Here is a 23,087-nt window from a genome sequence, read left to right on the forward strand (position 1 = left end):
GGAGTTCTTCAAGCAGTAACATAACCACCTGACCTCTCCCTAACACACTGGCTTCAGATACATTCCATAAACCTTATCCTCATACAAACAACTATCATAAGACAATATGTATACACATGACAAAGGGGCCCTAGACTAGAAAAGAACACAGAAATGTGAAGCATTTCATTTGAAAGGTGACATTATTTGATAAGGTCCTTTTTCAACTTTTATCAATACTACTAAAAGTATTATTTAGACAACAGCAAACAAGAAATATAAGTGTCTGTCCCAATTTTACAGTGTTGTACAACCGTAAGAAGCAGAAGGTGATTGTATCAGCTCAAGCAAATATGTCTGCTGCCAGCATCGCCTATTGGAGTTCAAGTCCTGACTGCTCTGCTTCTGATTCGGCTCCTTGTTAATGTGCCTGGGAAGGCAGTGGAATATGGCTCAAGCAATTAGGTCCCTTCCACCCACGAGGGAAACAAGCATGTAGTTCCCCGCTCCTAGCTTTGGCCTGGGTGCTGTAACCACTTGGGTAGTGAACCAATAGGTTAGAATCAACCAATCTCTATTTCTCTTTTGTTCTGCCTTTCAAGAAATATAAATCTTTTTAAAAAGTAGGTTTATATACCTCTTCTTTAGTCAAATGTTGTTCTCGCATTACATCCATGTAAGTCCTAGCATTCATTTTAGGATCAGGGGTCTTCCCTCCTGCAGAAAAGAACAGCAACAGGACAAGAGTACAATAAATAAAGGATAATTAGATTCAACTGATTTATCTGCCCTGCTCTAACATTATGTTATTCCATAATTGTTTAATTTATTTTTGATGGAAAACTTTAATAATTATACATCTTACTTTTTATTGAGTTTGCTGATCAATTTAACCTGTTTGAACACAAACATATCTACAGCAGTTTAAAACAAATATTTTAATGCATATAAAAAACAAAATGACAACACAGTTTAGTCTTCAGAAGTGATGGGTTCCTGGGTTGCTAATCCGGAATACGTACACTTTCGTGCCTTTGTCTCCATCAGCAGTTCTGACTTCAAGCAGCAGAATAGAAGCCTAGAAAATTATCTCTTTACCATTAGTAACACTTTGGAAAGATATTTATATTCAAAACATTACCTGTTGCAAGCTGTTAAAATCCTGACTATAAATAACTATAACTAGATAAGTTCTTCATACAGTGTTCTAAAACAGTTGTAGTTTAGAAAATCTCATTTTTAAAAATACACCTAAAATCATATTCTGATGTCAGGTTATTAAAAAGGGCTTCATAATTTTTTAAAATGTTTTGTTGACCCAGAAACATTTTTATTTATTAAAAAGTTACAATGGAAACATACTCTTTGAAATAAATTACTTCTAGCATTATGATGCAGAGAAGAAAAGCAGTATACAAAGAGATGTGTTAGTCTCTTGATTAAAATTTTCAGTATTTGCTTTTCAAACTTCAAAATATCTTAAAGAAGCCCAAGCAATATATAACAAGACTCAAAGAGGCACATTATGCTTTAGAAATGTGACAATTAGCTATACAAGCAGTATAGCATCACAATTTAGGAAAAAATAGTAATATTCTAAGACAATTCCTAAGCTGAAGATCATGCCCAATTGGTAGTGTCTTTATTCTGACACTAGTTCTGATAAGACTTCCTTTGGAATACTTTTTCACCATAATCTAGAGAGGATGTGTTGAACTGCACCCTTAAGAATGCAGACAGGACTGGCATATAGCAGTACTGCTGTAGGAAAGAAATTAAGGACAGTTAGTATGGGCCTGTGAATTCTGACATACATGTTTAAATCAATTACAATTATGCAAGTAAAAAAAAAGAATATCCCTACTAATTCATGCAGGCTGAAAATCTAATTTGTAAACCTGCAGCAGACTCTAACTTTTAAGAAACAGGCACCTAATCTTGATTGTGAAACTCACTCACCTGAGGAAAGCTTCCGTCAGGCTCACTATGCCCCCTGTGCTGACTTGCACGCTAAAATTAGCAAAACAGACTCCAACTATTAAAGATATCAAAGTTTTTGTACACATACTTTTGTTTTAACTTTAAGTATGCTTAGAGCAAAGTAGGTGCATTTACTAAGTTCCAAATAGAGCATTATGGAGGGAGCTCTAGTGTGAGAAACAGTTTCTCAAAAGTAACAATCCTACAATTCTAAGATTTGAATGAAAACTTTCAATAATTTGAAAGTATTGAGCAGAAAACCACATTCGTTCAAAGTATAGAAAGCGTACCCAAAACAATAGTAAAAGAAAAACCTTTAACCCTTTGCGTTTCTATGGCATTGGCTCATTATTTTCTTGTCCTTCTACCTGGAAAGAAAACTTGCATTATAAAGATGAAGAATATGGCATCTGTGACTTCAACCAAATCTATACAAATCTATAATAAGGGAAGGGGAATTTTAAAAAAGAAAAGCAAATCCATAAGCATGCCAAAAAAAATCAAAGGGCTAAAGATAACACAAATAAATTTCTGAATACTTATAGAAAAGTGGGAAAAAAATTACCATCTGCAAAAGGATCAAGACGCTCTGGGGAAATTATCATGGTCCGCCTGTGCTTTTTGTATTCGTCCTCCCGGTCTGCAATCTTTGGAGGTCGGTGCTCAGCAAATGGATCATACTAAAAAAAAACAGGTATGTCTCATTAACACTGACTATATTAAGGAACCAGTGGAATACTGGAAATAAAAATCATAAGACACATGGTTACTAAAAGAACATCCTCCCATCATATAATGGTAATATAAAAAGAGGTACATGGATATGAAATAATAATATGCCTATGTTCCAGTTTAGTGCTTTATGAAATGATTACCTTTATAAAATATATACTAGGCATTTTTTCAATTCTAAATCAGTTTTTCTCAAAACATCCTAAGAAATGATTCTTAAAATACACAGGTTTCCCCAGGAACTCAGACATTTACTTTTCTGTGCCTGAATAAATTATGGCTTTATTTTCAATTTTTTAAAATTCACCTGTTCCGTTGACTGTGGTATATCATTAAGCAGTGCCACTGGGGCATGATATCCTGGCTTCTTCTGACCAAGCAAACTGGTAGATGATGAGTAGTCATCGTCATCCTACAAAGAAAGCCCCCAAAAAGTCACAAACAGAATGTAAGAGCTTAAAATTGGCATGATAAAATTTTTTTCAAATTTGGCAACAACAGGTTACCTGGAACTCTGCAATTTTTTTTTTTACTCAAAGTTTTAAACACAGTTCAACATTTACAGAAACAAAACCATTTTAAAAGTCCTTACTTGCCTAGTAATATACTTCAACAAAAAATGCTGTACTGTTAAGTTTCTAATTTTAAAAAGTGCAACAGGTAATTCTCAAGGTCTTAACACCTCAAATTTTATTTTAAAATGAGGTAGCAAACTCCCCTTAGTTTCTGAAACCTATTGTTACCACTGTATTCTGTCATTTTGGTTATAGAAAACCCAAAATGAGTCCCTGATTGCCTACTAGAAATTTCACCTTAGACTTTTAAGTTTCTCTCAAAAAAAGGAAAAAGGAGGAAAGTGATCATTATAAAGTAAAATGTAACCTGAATTTCAAAGAAACAACCAGTTGGTGATTACATTTACAAATTAAAATAACGTAAACTCCTGTTACTGAAAAATAGGTTTTTCAGCAAATCTGGATGCTTGGAATGCCCTGATAACATTGTAATGATAAATATGAAAGAGGTGTGGGAGAGGCCAGCATTGTGGAACAGCAAGTAAAGCTGACCCTTTTGATGGTGGCATCCCACACATTCACTGCTTAAGACGCAGCTGCTCCACTTCTGACCCCTGCTCCCAGCTCCCTGCTAACAGCCTAAGAAAAGCAGGTCAACTAGTGGGGCCCCAGCAGCCACAGTCAATAGTGCAAGACCAGGGTGAGGTGCTGGCTGTGACTTGGTCCAGTGCTGGCTGTTGCAACCACCAGCGTGGGAAGGTGGGGGATGGGGTGCTGTTGGTGTGTGTGTGGGTTAGCGGTCTCTCTCACCATCTCCAGCTGGCTCTCTGTAACTATTTCAAATAAATAACTCTTTACAAGGAAAACGTGTGGAGCTGGTGATGTGTTACACAGGTTAGACCACTAGCGTCCCATAGCCAAGCATCCAGTTAACTCTGGCTGCCACGCTTCACATCTGACTCCCTGCTGATGCTCCCGAGAGACCGGCAGATGATGGCCCAGTTACTTGGGTCCCTGCCACCAACAGGGGAGATCAGACAGGGTTCCAGGCTCCTAGCTTAGGCCTAGGCCAGACCTGATGCTGTGGCCATTTGAGGCATGAATTAGCAGATAAAAAATTTCATTCTCTAGTCTTCCCTTTCAAAAATAACATTACAAATTTTAAAATCCTATAAAATCTTGTAAAACAAAGCAAAACACTGCGAGGAGTCTATTTCAAAATGAGAAGCAATCCTTCACAGAAACTGCAACAGATAGAAAAGGCTCATAAGCCGTCAGCAACAAGAAAATGTCACTCATGTTAAGAACAAGGGAGAAATCAAGTCATGAGGACAAATGTCTACGTATAATCGTTACTTCTGACATGCAGTCCAGCAGATACTGTATGATTTACAATAGTAATTATTTCTAGGTACATAAAAATGAGGACTTAAGGAAGTTTCTGAATCTTAGTAAGGAATAACATCTCAGACATGGTTATACACACTAAAAAGATCTCTTAACCCAAAAATATTTCTGGATTATTCAAACAAAAAACTCTACACCTCATTTTCTCTACCAGGAAAAAAAAAAAAGCTTGCCTATTACATAATTTGTAACTTACATCTTCAAGTTCAGTTGCAGCAATTGATGTCACGTATCCAGCAAATCTGCTGTCACTTCCACCGTAAATTTCCTGATCATAATAACCTGTAGAATCAAGGCCCACTCCTTGAGCTTCATCAAGAGCTGCCTTCTTGCCTTGAATTTCTCGAATCTGTGCTTCAATATCTGTAACAAAGATAACATAGCTTTTGTTTTCCAAACTGCTTTTCACAATATCTCTACTAGGTATTATCAAAGCGCTATCATAAACACAATTTAAAATAATTTAAAATAACTCCATTACATACAGTGGTTAGCAAAACAGAACAGATACACAATAAATACAGTAATAACATACAGAAGAGCTGCTTCCTATCTCATCAATTACAAATTCAGTTACAAATTACCCTCACCTTCAGAATGGACTATAACTATTCCTAAATCATTATTTTTCTCTAACTCTTTCCCTAACGGAAGAAATTAGCACTGTTAATGTTGATTAGAAACCCAGAACTATATTCAAGGTTATTTTATGCCTAAACTACTAAAGATAGAAGAAAAACAAACAAAAATCCAAAAACACATAGGCCAATGCAATGGCTCAACAGGCTAATCCTCCACCTTCAGTGCCAGCACTCCATATGGTTGCTGCTTCTAGTCCTGGCTGCTCCACTTCCCATCCAGCTTCCTACTTACGGCCTGGGAAAGCAGCAGAGGGGGACTCAAGTGCTCGGGCCCCTGCACCCACATGGGAGACCCAGAGGAGGCTCCTGGCTCCTGATTTCAGAACCCCCAGTTAGGGACATTGCGACGAACTAGTAGATGGACAATCTCTTTTCTACTCTGTAAATCTGCCTTTCAAATCAAAATAAACAAATCTTTAAAAAGATAGCAAGAGGATGGAAAGAAAAGCAAAGGAAAGAAAAAAAGAAGAGAAGAGACAAGAAAAGTTCGTTAAAGGGATTGTTACAAGGGGTATGGTGGAATCTCTTCCATCCTTTCTAAGCGGCAGCCATGAGAATGGAACTCCATGAACTCCATCCTGGCTTAGCAGAGGCCTGAATTTGGCACATCTTCCACTGCTTTTCCAGGGACCTTTGCAGGGAGGTAGACTGGAAGTGGAACAGACAAAAATTGGCACCCAAATGGGATGTGGGCATTGCAGACAGGGGTTTAACCAGATGCACCAGCTGTGAGTATCAGACAAAGATCAACAATCGCCATCCAATTCCCTTCAGCCACTTGCATATTGCAAGAGCAATACAAACAAATCCTTCCGTGGTTTGGAAAACTAAATGAGTCCCAAATCACAGATGCTCCACTTTGGATCCTGCTGCAAGTTAATGTGCCTGAGACAGCAGATGATGGCCCATTTGCCTGTGCCTCTGACATCCACATGGGAGTCCCAGGATCCTGCAGGCACTTGGGGAGTGAACCATAAGGTGGAAGGTATGTCTCTCTTCTTCTATAACTCTGCCTTTCATTTTTTAAATAATTAAGATTTGTTTTTATCAAAAAGGCAGATATATAGAGAAGGAGCTATACAGACAGAAACATCTTCCATCGGCTGGTTCACTTTCCAAATGATCACAACAGCCAGAGCAGAGGTGAGCTAATTCCAGGCCAGGAGTTAGGAGCCTCTCCCAGGTCTCCCATGCAGGTGCAAGGGCCAACACACTGGGCCCTCCTCTGCTGCTTTCCCAGGCCATAAGCAGGGATATAGATGGAAGTGGAGCACCCAGGACATGAGAGATATGAAGTGCCCATATGTGGATGCTGGTGCTGGCAGGTAGAGGATTATCCAGTTGTGCTGTCCATAATGCTGCCTTTCTTTCTTTAATTCTGCCTTTCTAATACAAAGTTTTAAAAGAAAGGAGGACACTAAAAAGTGAATGATAATTTGCTCTATTTTCCCCTTCCAAAAGTCTCCAGACGCTTCTTCACCATAAAACACATGTACCAACTTTTAGCTAAAACAGGGGTACTTTAAAAATATTCATTACTTTTGTGATAACATCCTTAATACACATTAATATTTATTGCACACTAATACATGTTTTAACATACATGGGTACCACTTCGAATAGACTGTTAGATGGTCTATAATCCCTCTGTTAAGCATCAGTGTCGTCTGATGACCACTCACCTTCAACAATCACCTGGTATCCCTCTAACAAAGGTGGAGGTCTGGGATAACACCAGCATAGAACCTACAACTTAACACTCCAAGCTGCCTCATTATTAACAAATGTGTCAGCAAACTATTTTAACTAGCTCTTGGCCCTTATATTTCTAGTCTGGGTCAATCAGTCACTATACTTCCCAACTGAGAACACTTTTCTCTACTTAAAATGTAACCTAAAAAGGGGGGGGAGGGGAGGTCAAAATATTACACAAAAACTACATATCATACATAGCCTAATAATGCAACTTACATTTCTCCCCTCACCTGAGAACAATCAACTTTCTTATTTTCCTTCCAAAGATTTTTATTTGCATTCTCAGCAACAAGTTCCTCCATTTACATAACACATTGAGAAACTACTTTTCATCTACTACATTCTACTTACTGCTTTTATGTAGTTGCTGACTATGAGAGTTCTCTAATTACAGAGGTTCATAAAAATATTCAATTAACAAATGTATAAAACCTATGTAAGTCATGACTGTCCTATTAAACTAAAGTTTAGTAACAAAATTACCTAGCCCAAGGTCTTGCAGGGCGAGGCAACTGTTTGTAGTTAATTAATTCTGAGGGGACTTCATTACTAAACTTCCATTGGCTGCACATAATTGAATGTTTATGTGAAATCTAAGCATTGTTTTTTGTCTGACTGAAATACAGGAACAGAAACCTCAAAAAGTTAGTAAGTCTTGTTGATGTATTTTTAACTGTAGCACATATATGTAAACATTCAAAAAATTAAAACCTGATACCACAAAAACTAAGTAGCTTTTTTTAACAAGCCACAAAATACTGAATTATTCTTTGTTAGTAATATTCCAAAACGCCAAACATAATTCATTCAAATATTTAAATATTTAGAAGAGTAAGTTCCTGGCCCGGCGCCATGGCCCAGCAGCTAAAGTCCTCGCCTTGAAAGCCCCGGGATCTCATATGGGCGCCAGTTCTAATCCCAGCTGCTCCACTTCCCATCCAGCTCCCTGCTTGTGGCCTGGGAAAGCAGTTGAGGATGGTCCAAAGCCTTGGGACCCTGCACCCGTGTGGGAGACGTGGAGGAAGTTCCTGGCTCCTGGCTTCGAATCGGTGCAGCACTGGCCGTTGCGGCTCACTTGGGGAGTGAATCATCAGACAGAAGATCTTTCTCTCTGTCTCTCCTCCTCTCTGTATATCTGACTTTGTAATAAAAATAAAATAAATCTTAAAAAAAAAAAAAAGAAGTTTACATCACTACAATCACAAAGTAACTGCATCGGAGATTCCATTTCCAACATACAATGAGTGGAGCAAACACAGCAAAATATTAAAATTAATAGTTAGGTGGTACATGACAAAATATATTTTGTCATATGCTTTCTCCTATGTTAAAATGTTTCATAACAGAAAGTTTCCATCTATAAAGACTAAAAGAAAATTTTCCGATCTATGCCAAAGATTTATAAAAATCTCACTTCACATTTTATAAACATTTGTATCTTTGGTATTTTCAAAGATCGCACTAAACTATATCTACCTGTACGTAAGTATTCCTGCAGTTTTAACAATATGAACTAAAAATGAGCAAATAATCCACTGCTGACAAATGGTTAACAAATAAAATTTGTTGTCATGTTAACTAGAGGAAAAAGAGTAACCAGACGTTGAAAATAAAATAAAGATCTGAAGTGGCAGAGAAATAAGGACCAGTATATGCTAACCTCTCCCCTACTTTAATTATTACCAACATCAAAAAATCCTTTTTCTAGTTTACATCTTTCTAGTTCAGACTTCCTGTAGTCTAGGACAATCAGATCTGAAGAAAAATGGACACTGTCTGCTATTGAATGCTGAGACTACACGCTTAGTAGCCAATAAATTGCCAAGAGCTGGCACTTTAACCCAATGAAATTCATAAATACTGTCCATCAGTAATTGTGCCTTTTTATTATTGAGTAGTATATCACAGACAGCGTGTACCTATTTTCTGGCTGAGAAGTATTCATGTTGGCAGTTTGCTATGATTATAAATAAGGCTGCAGCAAATACTTGTATTTGTGTACAGAGTTCTTGTGTGGAAACAGGTTTCACTATCACTTGGAAAGCAAATACACAGGAATGTGACTGCTGGGTCTTATTGTATATAAGTCTATAATTTTACAAGAAACTTAAAAAGTAGATGAGAGCTGAATTACTCTGCATAAAGGAAGAACTTTGAAAGATGAAATGGTGGGGGGAATTAAGAAATAAAATGAAGAGAAACTGAGATATGAGATTTATAAAATTCCACATTAACATGGTATTGGAAAAAGGGGACCAAAGGGTAGAATATTTTCAGAATGAAAACCTCACTTCTATTTGAGCCACTTCCTCCTCACAATCTTCAGCAAAAACTACTTCCACGGGTAGGGTAAGGAATGAATGGTAAGACTCTACTATTGACACTGAAATCTTAAAAACAGAGCAGAGATGAACTATCCTGACAGTAACATTTAGAATCTTAAACACTGAAGTTACACGCAGAGCCTTCAAACAGCTAAATACAGTGGACTTACATTAACCAACAACCCACCATGAGCCACACTAAAAAGGGTTCTGAGGATAAACAGAAGAGAATGTACTCTTTTTAAACATTTTTTTTAAATTTACTTATTTTTATTAGAAAGGCAGATTTACAGAGAGAAGACAGAGTTCTTCTGTCTGCTGGCTTAATTCCCAAGTGGCTGCAAAGGTAAGAGCTAGGCCCATCTCAAGCCAGGATCCAGGAGCTTTGCCCGGGTCTCCCACACGGATGCATAGTCCTAAGGCTTTGGGCCGTCCTCTGTCGCTTTCCCAGGCCACATTCAGAGAACTGGATGGAAAGTGGAGCAGCTGGGACAGGAACTGGTGCCCATATGGGATCCTGGTGCATGCAAGGCAATGACTTACCTACTGTGCCGGGCTCCCCAACATTCTTTTATAGTATATCACTAGATGTCATAGTAAAACTATGCTGGGCTGCAATTAGTCCTATTAGAAAACTGTGGGAGCATATTTATTGCCAATAAAATTACGGTGGAGGACCCAGCATATACATCACCTTTTTTTTTTTTTAAAGATTTATTCATTTTATTACAGCCAGATATACAGAGAAGAGGAGAGACAGAGAGGAAGATCTTCCATCCGATGATTCACTCCCCAAGTGAGCTGCAACAGCCGGTGCGCGCCGATCCGAAGCTGGGAACCTGGAACCTCTTCTGGTGCAGTGTCCCAATGCATTGGGCTGTCCTCGACTGCCTTCCCAGGCCACAAGCAGGGAGCTGGATGGGAAGTGGAGCTGCTGGGATTAGAACCGGCGCCCACATGGGATCCCGGGGCTTTCAAGGCAAGGATTTTAGCCGCTAGGCCACGCCGCCGGGCCCTCACCTTTATTTCCTTCCCATGGCTAATACAAACTGAAACAAACTTAATTTCTTTTTTTTTTTTTAAGACTTTTATTTATTTTTATTGAAAAGGCAGATATACAGAGAGGAGGACAGAGAGGAAGGTCTTCCGTCTGATGGGTTCACTCCCCAAGTGACCGCAAGGGACAGAGCTGAACCAATCCAAAGCCAGGAGCCAGGAGCTCTTCCAGGTCTCCCACACGGGTGCAGGGTCCCAAGGCTTTGGACCGTCCTTGACTGCCTTCCCAGACCGTAAGCAGGGAGCTGGATGGGAAGTGGGACTGCCGGGATTAGAACCGGCGCCTAGGGCCCGACGGCGTGGCCCAGTGGCTGAAGTCCTCGCCTTGAAAGCACCGGGATCCCATATGGGCGCCAGTTCTAATCCCGGCAGCTCCATTTCCCATCCAGCTCCCTGCTTGTGGCCTGGGAAAACAGTCGAGGACGGCCCAAAGCTTTGGGACCCTGCATCCGCGTGGGAGACCCGGAAGAGGTTCCTGGTTCCCGGCTTCGGATCGGCGCGCACCGGCCCGTTGCGGCTCACTTGGGGAGTGAATCATCAGATGGAAGATCTTCCTCTCTGTCTCTCCTCTCTGTATATCTGGCTTTCCAATAATAATAAAAAAATCTTTAAAAAAAAAAAAAAAAAAGAACCGGCGCCCATGGAATCCTGGCGTGTTCAATGCAAGGAGGACTTTAACCACTACGCTATCGTGCCAGGCCTATTAACTTCAAAACACTGCTCTTTCCACCAGCCAGGAACATTCTTGGTTCTTCCCCTGCAGCGAGGCTCTCTAACACCTTGACTGAAGCAGTAATTGTAGGAATGAGAATAAGGGAGAATCTTGCAGCTAATTTACTGTTTTCTACCCTTTTCCCTCCATACTGCAGCAAACTCTCCAAGACACAGGTGCAACAATGGCTCCTTTGGCGAATCCTCTGCTTTGCAAGAACCAGGATTCCACTCAGCGCCACTTCAGTTCCAGCCGCTCCACTTCCTATCCAGCTCACTGCTGCTTGTGGCGGAAAGCAGTGGAGGACGGTCCCAAAACCTTGGGACCCTGAACCTGCATGGAAGACTCAGAAAAAAAACCTGGCTTCAGGCTTTGGATCAGCTCAGTTCCAGCCACCGCGGCCATTTGGGGAGTGAACCAGCAGATGGAAATTCTGCTTCTCCTTTTCTCTGTAAATCTGACTTTCCAATAATAAGTAGATCTTTAAAAGAAAAATTTTAAAGGTGCACAAGCAAATAAGGAAAAAGGAAAAAAGGATGGTGGAGGAACCTGTCTACTAAAAACAAGACTCCAGGGACATGTTAATTGATAACACATGAATTTATTTTAAAAATGAGTAAAATGAACACTGGACACCTTACTGTATTACTTTCAGACTTTTATTACTACTTTTTACAGACATCACATTTTAGAAATACAAACCAAAGTACTCACGGATAGTGACAGATGCAGCAGATAGTGACAGATCCCAAAAGGGAAGGGGAGACTGGCACTGTGACACAGTGAGTTGAGCAGACACTCGTAACACTGGCACCTCGCCCCTTATCAGACAGCCAGTTTGAGTCCCAGCTGCTCTGCTGCCAACCCAGCTTTCTGCCAATGTGCACATGAAGGCAGTGGAAAAAAGGTGGTCAAAGAGCTTTGGAACCCTGCTGCTTATAGACACAGGAAGGCGTTCCTAGCTCCTGACTTCAGCATGGCCTAGGCCTGGCTGTCTTAGTCATTTGGTGGGTGAATCAGGATAGATTCAATCTGTAACTCTTTCAAATAAATAAATGTAAAAAAAAAAAGGGGGTGGGGAAAGTAGAAGGGACTAGTAAACAAAATCAGCTCTACATTTTTAACTATCAAAGCTAGGAAATAAATACATGGAGATTCGTATCACTATTCTCTCAACTTACCTGGGTGTTTGTAGTTTTTATGTATTTATATATTTTTGAGTATTTATTTTTATTTGAAAGACTGAGCAACAGAAAGAGAGAGAGAGAGAGAAATCTTCCACATGTTGGTTCAGTCCCCAAAATGCTGGTTCACTCTCCACAATGGCTGCAGCTAGACTGGCAAAGCCAGGAGCTTCATCTGGGTCTCTCCCAAGGATGCAAAGGCCCAAGTGCTTGGGCCATTCTGTGCAGCATCCTCGGCGACATCAGCAGGTAACTGATCGTAAGTGGAGTAGCCAGGACTTAAACTAGTACCCATATCAGATACCATGTCACGGGTACCAGTAGCCTCCTGCTCCGTAGCCCCGGACTCATCGCTTGCAATCTTCAATAATGGAAAGATTTTTAATAATGGAAAGATTTTTTTAAAAAAGCATGATTTTAATAAGTTCAGTCCCTTTTCATTCTTATTTCTTCTCTAGTCTCTTAAAACCAAAATCTGACACAATGCAATGGAAGTCGTATGGTCTCTGAAATGAAGTCCTACATTAAACACAGTTTTTACTTCTTTCATGTAATATCTTGAATATACAACTTTTTAAATCCTTGCCCCTTCTTTTCTCATTTTTACTGGTCTTCCAAATTAGCAGTAGATAACAAAAACTTTCAACTCTTGAAGGAAGAAAGACTAATGGAGAGGAAGAGAAGGACAATCTCCCAGCTGCTGGCTTACTAACCCAAATACCCACAAAGAGCCAGGCAGAGCTGGTTAGACCTTGTCACTCCTTTAGATCAAGTTTCCATCTAATGCTCCTGGGAAAACAGCACAGAATGACCCAAGACCATGGGCCACTTCCACCAGGTGGGAGATCCAAAAAGCTCCTGACTACTGGCTCCAGCTTGGCCGAGCACCGGCCACTGCAGCCATAAGGAGAATGAACTAGCTGATGGAGACTGTTTTGCGTCTCTCTGTTACCTCTTTCAAATAAATAAAGCTTTTTTAAAAATACAGAAGACAGATGTTAACAGTGTCAGCTGGGGAATTAATTTGAAGAACTGGCTCATTTGGCACCACAAGATATTCAAAACCAGAGTTCCTTCTTTACTAAGTTAAAAAATCACCAATACAGTTATACTAAAAAAAAAGATAGATGTTAAGATTAGATTTTTTCTGGAGGAAGTGGGAAGTATTTTTTTTAAAGATTTATTTCTTTTATTACAAAGTCAGATATACAGAGAGGAGGAGAGACAGAGAGGAAGATCTTCCATCCGATGATTCACTCCCCAGGTGAGCCGCAATGGGCCGGTGCGTGCCGATCCGAAGCCAGGAACCAGGAACCTCCTCCAGGTCTCCCACGCGGATGCAGGGTCCCAAAGCTTTGGGCCGTCCCTGACTGTTTTCCCAGGCCACAAGCAGGGAGCTGGATGGGAAGTGGAGCTGCCAGGTTTAGAACCGGCACCCATATGGGATCCCAGGGCGTTCAAACTTTAGCCGCTAGGCCCATGCCGCTGGGCCGGGAAGTATTATAGTCAGAACTTTATCTAGAAACTAATTAAAATTTCTCCATTAGTTAGAAATACAGCTAAAATTAACTTAAAAATGTTTGGGGCCATGCCGCTGGGCCGGGAAGTATTATAGTCAGAACTTTATCTAGAAGCTAATTAAAATTTCTCCATTAGTTAGAAATACAGCTAAAATTAACTTAAAAATGTTTGGGGCCCGACGGCGTGGCCTAGCGGCCAAAGTCCTCACCTTGAACGCCCTGGGATCCCATATGGGTGCCGGTTCTAAACCTGGCAGCTCCACTTCCCATCCAGCTCCCTGCTTGTGGCCTGGGAAAACCGTCGGGGACGGCCCAAAGCTTTGGGACCCTGCATCCGCGTGGGAGACCTGGAGGAGGTTCCTGGTTCCTGGCTTCGGATCGGCACGCACCGGCCCATTGCGGCTCACCTGGGGAGTGAATCATCGGATGGAAGATCTTCCTCTCTGTCTCTCCTCCTCTCTGTATTTCCGGCTTTCCAATAATAAAATCTTAAAAAAAAAATGTTTGGTCATAAGCACATGAAACACCTTTTCTGAGAATTTAGTCTAACATCAAAAGATAATACTATGAAACCCACAGTCTTGGAAGATGGCAAACATCCAACCTACTGCACTCTTTTTATTTTGAGTGCAACAGTTGAACTCGTGTTGATTCAAGATGTGGATTTCTTTTTTTAAGTTTATTTTTAATATTGTTTACATAGCTGAGAAGCATGCGTGCCCTCCAAGGGCCTCTGATTAGGGTGGGAGAAGTTCAGGTATGGAAGAAGGTGGTTTGGAAAATGTTTCAGTATTTTTTTTTCTCTGTCCACAAAGAAATGGGGGACAGGGCTTCTCCTTGGTGTAAAACTACATCAACACCTGGGGATGCGCAACAGTCCTTTGATGATGCCCTAGAGACTCTGCTGTGGGGAAGTGTGTTCCCAGGATATTACTTGAGTAGTTTAGATAGCCCTGAGACATTGTCAACTTCGTTGCTCCAGGATTGAGAAAAATCTTTCCACAGTCTACTGGTTGACAAAGTCCTCCTTAGTGCACTTAAGTGGATTTCTTAACTGATACATCAAATGTCCACCCTTACTGTTCGTAGCTTAAACTAAGAACTACTCTCCCCCTACTGAGCCATGTGTGAGCAGTGTCTGGGTATGGACGAGCCTTGGCTGGGCTAAAACGTTCAACAGTAAGAACCGGAATGGGTTGAACACCGGCAAGGAAAGGCCACTGTTACTGCCAGGACAGGAGGTGGACTAAGTAGGGCTGGCCCATGAACCCACCAATTATGTACAAGAACTGCCATAGGGAGAGATTCTAAGGGAACAGCTTGGGAAGTTCCTCTGTCAGGACACAGTCCCTGCAGGTAAGCACAAGAACCACGATAGCAACCCAGACCAGGCCAGGGAAAGGTATCCACTGGCATACATTTGGCATAGGTCAGGGGCAGACCAGGCTGAATCAGTTCACATCACCTGCTGGTGAATCCGAGCACCAGAACAGAGTGTGGGTCATGCTAGGTTTGGTCTCAACACATACCACTACACATTATGGCTGGGATTGGGTGCCTGCTGGGCTGGGCTAGGCTGTAACCCTCACCAGCATCAGCGGGAATTGGGGGTTAGGCAGGCCAGGCCAGGATACAACACCCACTGGCAAATGCCAAGGTGAGGTGGACCATGCCAGACTGGGCCACAGCACCCAACCAGCACACGTGAGAACCAGGGAAGGAGGGAGGGAACAAAGCTGGTAGGGGGAATGTGAAGGGCTCCCCTGCTGGACACCCACTCCACATCCATTGGAGAGTGTGAGTTAGGATGGGTGCAGACCAGACCAGGCAGGGCTACAACACCAGTGGGCCTCATGTGAGCTAGATCAGGAAAAGCCAGGCTGGGCTGACTGTTCCTACTAGTGGAAGCACAAATTTTAGTGGGTGAGGGTAGGTTGGGCTTTGCCACAGCATCAGCTGGCAGAAGCTGGCACTGGGGACTAATTCTGTCAAGTCAAACTGCAGAACCACCTGGAGAGTGCACAACCCAGCAGTGGGAGTGGCCTAGGAGGAAAACAGTGGGTGGCTCCCTCTTGGGTTACCGCTCCCACTGGAGAGCATGAAAACCAGGACAGGGTCAGGGGTGGCTAGCCAGAGTGGCACCCGCCAGTATGTGTGTGGGCTGCATAGTAGGACAGGTTGGGTTGCACTAGGCTTCAATGCCCATTGACATGTACAAGAGCTAAACGGGATGTGGGACAGAGTGAACAAGTCTGCTATCCATACTGGCAAGCATGGGAACCAGGGTAGGGGGCAGGCCTCGTGGGGGTTATTAAAACTAAAAACTAGAATTACAATGTAAACTACTTCACTGAACACTGGTAGAAGTTATAAACCAATCCCCAAATGATTCTATGGGGGAAATCTTTCAAAACCTTCAGCAGGGTCCAGGGCTGTGGAAACTGGGTGAGGCTGTCACCTGATGCCCTATCCCAGGTAAGCACCGGTTCCAGTCCTGGCTGCTCCACTTCAGACCCAGCTCCCTGCCAGCGCACCTGGGGAGGCATCAGAGCATGGCGCACTGCTTATGTCTCCGCCATCCCCTTGGGAGATCAGAGTATAGTTCCAGACTCCTGGCTTCTGCTGTAGACATTTAGTGCCTGAACCAATGGATGGAAGATATATCTCTACCTCTGTCTCTATAATTCTTTTAAATAATTTTTTTTTCTTTTTTGCTAGCAACCCCCATACCAGAAGTCTATAAAATCAAAGTAACTATTTTCAACACAGGAAAATAAATCTTGGCAGGTTGCAGAACACCTCAGCAGTCACTCAGGGACTGCTGGATGGCAAGCCCATGCACATTTATAATTTACACATGTAACATAATTTGGTAACATGAAGCAAAAATTCTACTTAAGTTCAGTTCTTTCATGTTTTTTTTAATTTTTTATTTTTTCTTTTGCTTTGTATTATCTTCTTTCCATATTTAAATCAAGGAAAGAATAAGCTATACTAACCAGGACAAAAAAATGATCAGGTTAGTTAAACAGAACATTAGAGCTGATCCTTCAGAAATGTTTGAAGAAAATATGTTTGACAAAAAGGAAAAAATAGTTACAGCTGGCCTCAATGATGGGAATACCTTGTGAAAACAATAATAACCTGTTTCAGTCTGAACAGAATATTATTTATCTCCCAAGACTCAACTACAAACTACTGATGCCGTGACTGTAGAAATACATCATAAGGAGGAGGGGTACCAAGATGCAGAGGGTTACGGCACAGAGGGTTAAGCCGAGGCTTGAGATGCCTGCAGCCTATTTGGGAACACCAAATGAGTCTCAGCTTCCTGGTTTCCGATCCAGTGCCCTGCTCACACACCTGGGAAGCAGCGGATGGATAAAGCATTTGGGTTTCTGCTACCCACATGGGAGACCTAAAGAGAATTATGGCTTGAACCTGATCTAGCCCCAACTACTATATTCTTTAGGGAAGTGAACAATTCTGTCTCACTCCCTCTCCCACTCCTAATCTTTTAAAATAAAAATTCCAGGGTCCAGCATGATGCCTTGGCGGCTAATCCTTTCCCCTTCAAGCGCCAGGATTCCACATCAACACTGGTTCATGTCCCAGTTGCTCCAGTTCCCATTCAGCTCCCTGCTTACGGCCTGGGAAAGCAGTAGAGGATGGTCCAAAGCCTTGAGATCCTGAACCGCATGGGAGACATGGAAGAAGCTCTTGGCTCCTGGCTCCTGGCTTTGGATTATGGATTGGCTCAGCTCCAGCCATTACAGCCACGTGGGGAGTGAACCAGTGGATAGAAGATCCGTCTCTCCCTTTCTTTTCTCTCTGTAAATCTGTCTTTCCAATAAAAATAACACAAAGTCTTCAAAACAACAACTACAAGGCGGCGAAAGGAGTGGCATTTAGTGTAGTAATTAAGGCATGCTTAGTACACCCAAGTCCCCTGAATGCCCACATTCAAGTCCTGGCCACTCTCCTTATTCCAGTTCCTTGCTTCCTGCTAAAACACAGCCTGGGAAGCATCAACAGAAAATGCAGCAGTGTGGGTCCCTGTAACCCACATGGGAAATGCAGACTGAGTTATGGGCCTTGGCTTGGATATGGCTCAGACTTGGATGTTGCAGGCATTTGGGGAGAACCAGCAGATGGAAGGTATCCACAGTCCCGGAATTTAAAAAAAAAAAATTTTTTTTAGGCCCCGCTGCATGGCCCAGCAGTTAAAATCCTCACCTTGAACGCACCAGGATCCCATAAGCACGCCGGTTCTAAAACCAGCAGCTACACTTCCCATCCAACTCCCTGCTTGTGCCCTGGGAAGGCAGTCAAGGATGGCCCAAAGCTTTGGGACCCTGCACCCGCGTGCGAGACCCGGAAGAGGTTCCTGGTTCCCAGCTTCGGATCGGCGCAGCACCGGCCGTTGCGCTCACTTGGGGAGTGAATCATCAGATGGAAGATCTTCCTCTCTGTCTCTCCTCCTCTCTGTATATCTGACTTTGTAATAAAATAAACAAATCTTAAAAAAAATTTTTTTAAGTTTAAATAAAAAATAAAAAACATGGTACAACAAAGTGTCTTTACCAGAAATTTTATTTAGGACAACTTGAAACAAAAACAAGTACTACACATTTTTAAAGATCTCTCAGTGAGGTTCGAATCTAAGTCATTTTTCTAAGAATGGATGCTCTCAACCCAAGTCATCCATCACACCTGTGACTTTCCTAACAGAAGGACTGTGGTACTGGGTGAGAAAGGAGAGTACTTTGTTCTGTAGTCACTGGTGGAAAGCCTTCCACAATCTGACACTTAATACTTCGCTTTCGCAGTTATGGAGGTGCCCAACATATGCTTCCCCCATCCAGCTCAGACAGACATATCTAAGCCAACCCAAACCTTCAAAGATTAATAATGTGCCCTTTTTCTGTGAAACTCTTAATATTTCCAGTATATATTAACCTCTCAATAAAATCTGATTGTTTATACACACATAATTCATCAGGTACTGGGGATACGAAGACAATCTCAAAGTACAAAAAAAAACTTTAATGCAATGATTACTCTAAATGATAAAATTTTACTGAATACTACTATAGCACTCTCTCTCCCAGCAAGAAACCAATTCTCCTCCATGTTGTAAGAAATGGCTTGCCAAGTGAAAACAAAGAACAAAAATGTCATGAGGAAGGGAGCCAGAAGCCATGCTCACTATTTCTATTTCAGTTATCACCCTGCCACTCGTAACACAGTGAGTTTTTCAGACAGGGCTCAGATGGTAAACCAAAGATGGCACTACCTCAGTGACATCGACAGAACTCAAACAAAACAGCAGGTGCCAACAAACAAGCATCAAAGCTACCAGGGCCGCACCTGAGGACCCTACTCCTGAATGAACAAAATCAGCAACATTTTTTTATATTTGCCAATTGCTTTGCAAAAGGTTATTTTGAGATAATCTAGAAACAGAAGACTAGGGCCTAAGGCTGCCATTGGGCCTTGGCGCCTTAGCGGCTCAAGGACTCCACCGACGTTCCGGTCCTAATCAACTTCCCAGACTCACAGATTTCCCTCCTTGCACCCTCTTTCCTACCGTGCCAGCCTTCTCCAAACACGCTTTCCAATGAACGGTTCTCTCAAGCTTAATGTCCTCCCCTAATGTGACACTGATTAATGCTTGCAGACCAGAGACACGTCACTTATGTATGAAACAGTCCTAACCATAAATTTGTCACTCATATTCAGGGTCCCAGAATATGCTGCTTGTACTTCTATTTAAGCCTCCTCTAAGAAAAATCTAAACACGTGTCTAGTTCCCATCAGAATGGAATGCTTCATGGTCTCTTACCCTCTTAATACTGAATCCCCCCACACACCTAGAAAGGACGACTGGAATCAACATCATTCTTGCACCTGGAAGCCTTGTGCCCACTGTGAATTTCAGACTCAAAGTCGAATCAAGGAGTGCAGCTCTCAACTTCCCAAGGCCCCCGTTTCCTGTCATCTCTGGGTACTCCCTAATGGAGTTCAGAATGGAGTTCAGGTTAGTCCTTAACTCCGCAAACTCTATCCACCAGAAAACCATCAGCTAAGGTTCAAATCTTAAGCCACCAACCAAAATAATGACTCTCTCCTCCACCCACTCCTCCAATAAACACCCACCAAAGAAAAAGATAAATGCAGTGATTAAGAAAAGCCAAAGACAAACAAACAAACAAAAACACAAAAATCCCAGCCAGACTGCATTGCTAGGCCGTTTCGTGCAAAAACAATAATCGAGGAACCAAGACACCCGGAGACACGCACACTACCCAAGGCGAGGAGAGCGGCGCCTCGGTTTAGGAACGCCCGAACAGAGGCGACCCTAGCGCTTTCCGTGCCGACCACCGCGCCGTCCGCCCACGTCTCCCCTACCCTCTTCCCTGGAATCCTCCTTTACAGCCCACCGCAACGACGCCCCTGGCCGCCAAGCAGCCACGTTTAAACACGGAACAAAGCGCCCGTCTGCGCTGTACGAGCAGGACGCCATTACGCGGGGCCGTGGCCTGCACCGCTAGCGCTCAGGACACGACACCGGCCCCGGGCGAGGCCGCAGAACCCCCAACAGCAGACACCACAACAAAGAGTCTGAGGCCGGGAAAGGCAGTCGTAACACCGCGACAGCGGAGAAGCCACGTCAACAGGAAAAGCCCGCTTACCTTCGTGAGTCTTGGCGATCTTCGCCATTTTGTCCACTCCAACACACAGACGGAACTGGCGCTCCCGAGAACTTCCGCTCGCTGCCGCCGCCACGGAGAAAAATAGCTGTGCGTGCTCTCTGCGCATGCGCCACGCGGGAGCGCGCTCCGCCGAGGGACACGTGACAGAGCAGCCGCCTAGGTGGAATCGCGAGCTGCCTTGTGGGTGTGGGCGGAGCCTGGGTTAGTCACGGGGCGGAGCTTAGCTGCGACCCCGGAAGCTGACTCCGAGTGACGGGGCGGGTGAGGGGATGGGTTTCCGAGGGTGGACCGGAGCAGACATTGTGTGAAACTAAGGTTTCGGAGCTGAAAGAGACGTCAGTCCTTCAGTCTTCTTTGGGATCTTCCTTAGCAGGCCTCGGCTCTTGGCGGTGCTTAGGGACAGTCCCAACAGTCTCCTCACGCTGTAATTCTAGGTCGTTTTCTTACTGTCCTTCTCTCATTTAAGACCTAACAACAAATAGAGTGGAAGGACTTGTCAATTGTGCCGGGTCGCACAGTTACCATATTTCACGGCAAGAATCCTGCCGCCGTTGGAAGGTCTTCCCACTTCTTAGATTCTTAGAAAACCATTGCCCTAACCGTTGCGCCTAAATCATGAATTTCAGTCAGTCAGAATACAACAGTCTACCCCAGATGTAAATTATGTTGTCATAAACTTGCATAGTCATAATTTTTGTACTTTCAAGATGAAAACAACAGATCTAAGAAGGGAAGTTGGGTCCAGGAGGAAGCCTGGTAAATAGGGATCAAGGCCTCAAAAACAAGTTTATTTTATGTGACAGACTCAAAGCCCAAATAAATACATAGCAGACACTTCAACATTAATCGGATTTTTTTGCGGGCATCAATAAAATTCAATATAATGAGTTAAAAACTTCAGTTGTTTAATAATTCGCACTTCTTTATTAGCTCAAACAAGTTAACATAATGGGGTTCAGGTGGAATAAGACAGATTCTTGCACAAAATATTGATAAATTCAAGTACTTGAATTTGTAGAAGTAGTCACAAATGTTCATTACATACTTCCTACTAGGTACACGTCATAAATTTATTTTATATGCACAAAGCATTTTAATAGAAGGAAACAATAAGAAATGAGGAATCACAAGTGCTAGTATCAGTGATCAGCACTAAGAGATTCCCTCTGCGCCAATAAAAATCATCCAAAGGACATAGAATGCCTTTGCTCCTCTTTTTTTTTTTAAGATTTATTTATTTTTATTGGAAAGTCAGATATACAGAGAGGAATAGAGACAGAAAGAAAAATCCTCTGTCCATTGATTCACTCGCCAAGTGGCTGCAACGGCCGGTGCTGCACCAATCCAAAGCCAGGAGCCAGTAGCCTCTTCCAGGTCTCCAACGTAGGTGCAGGGTACCAAGGTTTTGGGCTGTGCTTGACTGCTTTCCCAAGCCACAAACAGGGAACTAGATGGGAAGCGGGGCTGCCGAGATTAGAACCAGCAACCACATGGCAAGGACCTTTAGCCACTAGGCTAGCCCACCGGACCCCTGCACCTTTCTTTAAAAAAAAAAAAAAAGCCTATACAAAATGTAATCCCTGGGTCCAGCACGGTGATCTAGCAGCTAAGGTCCTCACCTTAAATGCGCCAGCATCCCATATAGATGCCAGTTCTAATCCCAGCAGTCCTGCTTCCCATCCAGCTCCCTGTGCAGCACTGGCCCTTAGAGCACCTGGGAGTGAATTATAGGACAGAATACCTTCCTCTCGGTCTCTCCTCCTCTCTGTATATCTGACTTTGCAAAAAAAATTATTACAAAGTCAGATATACAGAGAGGAGGAGAGACAGGAAGATCTTCCATCTGATGATTCACTCCCCAAGTGAGCCGCAACGGCCGGTGCTGCGCCGATCCGAACCCAGTAGCCAGGAACCTCTTCCGGGTCTCCCACGCGGATGCAGGGTCCCAAAGCTTTGGACCATCCTCGACTGCTTTCCCAGGGCACAAGCAGGGAGCTGGATGGGAAGTGGAGCTGCTGGGATTAGAACCGACAACCATATGGATCCTGGGGCGTTCAAGGTGAGAACTTTAGCTGCTAGGCCACGCCGCTGGGCCCAAATAAATAAATCTTAAAAGCAAAGTTGGAAAATAAATTTATCAACATCTTAACAGTAGATATTTATGAATGATGGGATTGTGAGTGACTTCTTCCTTTATCCTTTTTGTATTTTCCAAATAAACACATTTGTTAACTTAAAAAAAAAGAGGATCTTTCAGTTTTATTTGCATTAATTTTATAATGGTGGCAGATAAGAAATGAAAAGAAGTCTCAAAGTGGGCATCACCTGTTCCGTGTTTCCAAGACAGAGAAGCTGAGCCTGCTGGCTCCTTTGTATACTACGGATAGGCCTCCAGGCCCCTTGCTATTAAGCTGCTTCGTGCATAGGGCAAACATAGCTGGTCTTCAAAAAGAATGTGAATTCTGCAGTATCTTTTCAACCTTTTTATTCCAAAAAAGTTTGATGTACCCTTGTGCACAACATAATGAGAAATGAGATTTTACCGTAGCTTAAAGGAGATACACTT

The 23,087-nt window shown here is 42.7% G+C and overlaps 1 protein-coding gene across 5 annotated transcripts in view; it reads right to left on the reverse strand.

Moving 5' to 3' along the window:
- Window positions 1–20,833, reverse strand: part of SF3B1 (splicing factor 3b subunit 1) — a 42,274-nt gene extending 21,441 nt beyond the window's left edge. Inside the window, exons 1-6 of one of the 5 annotated variants that reach the window (XR_009245480.1) lie at window positions 20,501–20,833; window positions 4,810–4,976; window positions 2,999–3,103; window positions 2,525–2,639; window positions 1,002–1,057; window positions 617–696 (exon numbers count right to left, since the gene is read on the reverse strand). Coding sequence is in view for 2 of the 5 variants with exons in the window: in XM_058664783.1 (XP_058520766.1) it covers window positions 617–696; window positions 2,525–2,639; window positions 2,999–3,103; window positions 4,810–4,976; window positions 20,501–20,627 (594 nt within the window). In the remaining 3 variants the exon portion in view is untranslated. Of the gene's footprint in view, window positions 1–616; window positions 2,499–2,524; window positions 2,640–2,998; window positions 3,104–4,809; window positions 4,977–20,500 lie in introns of those variants that run through there. The other 4 variants (XR_009245478.1, XR_009245479.1, XM_058664783.1 and 1 more) reach the window with 4 other exon arrangements.
- Window positions 20,834–23,087: the final 2,254 nt, after the last annotated feature.

Source organism: Ochotona princeps, chromosome 5 (assembly GCF_030435755.1).
Source record: "Ochotona princeps isolate mOchPri1 chromosome 5, mOchPri1.hap1, whole genome shotgun sequence".
Classification (NCBI taxonomy): domain Eukaryota; kingdom Metazoa; phylum Chordata; class Mammalia; order Lagomorpha; family Ochotonidae; genus Ochotona; species Ochotona princeps.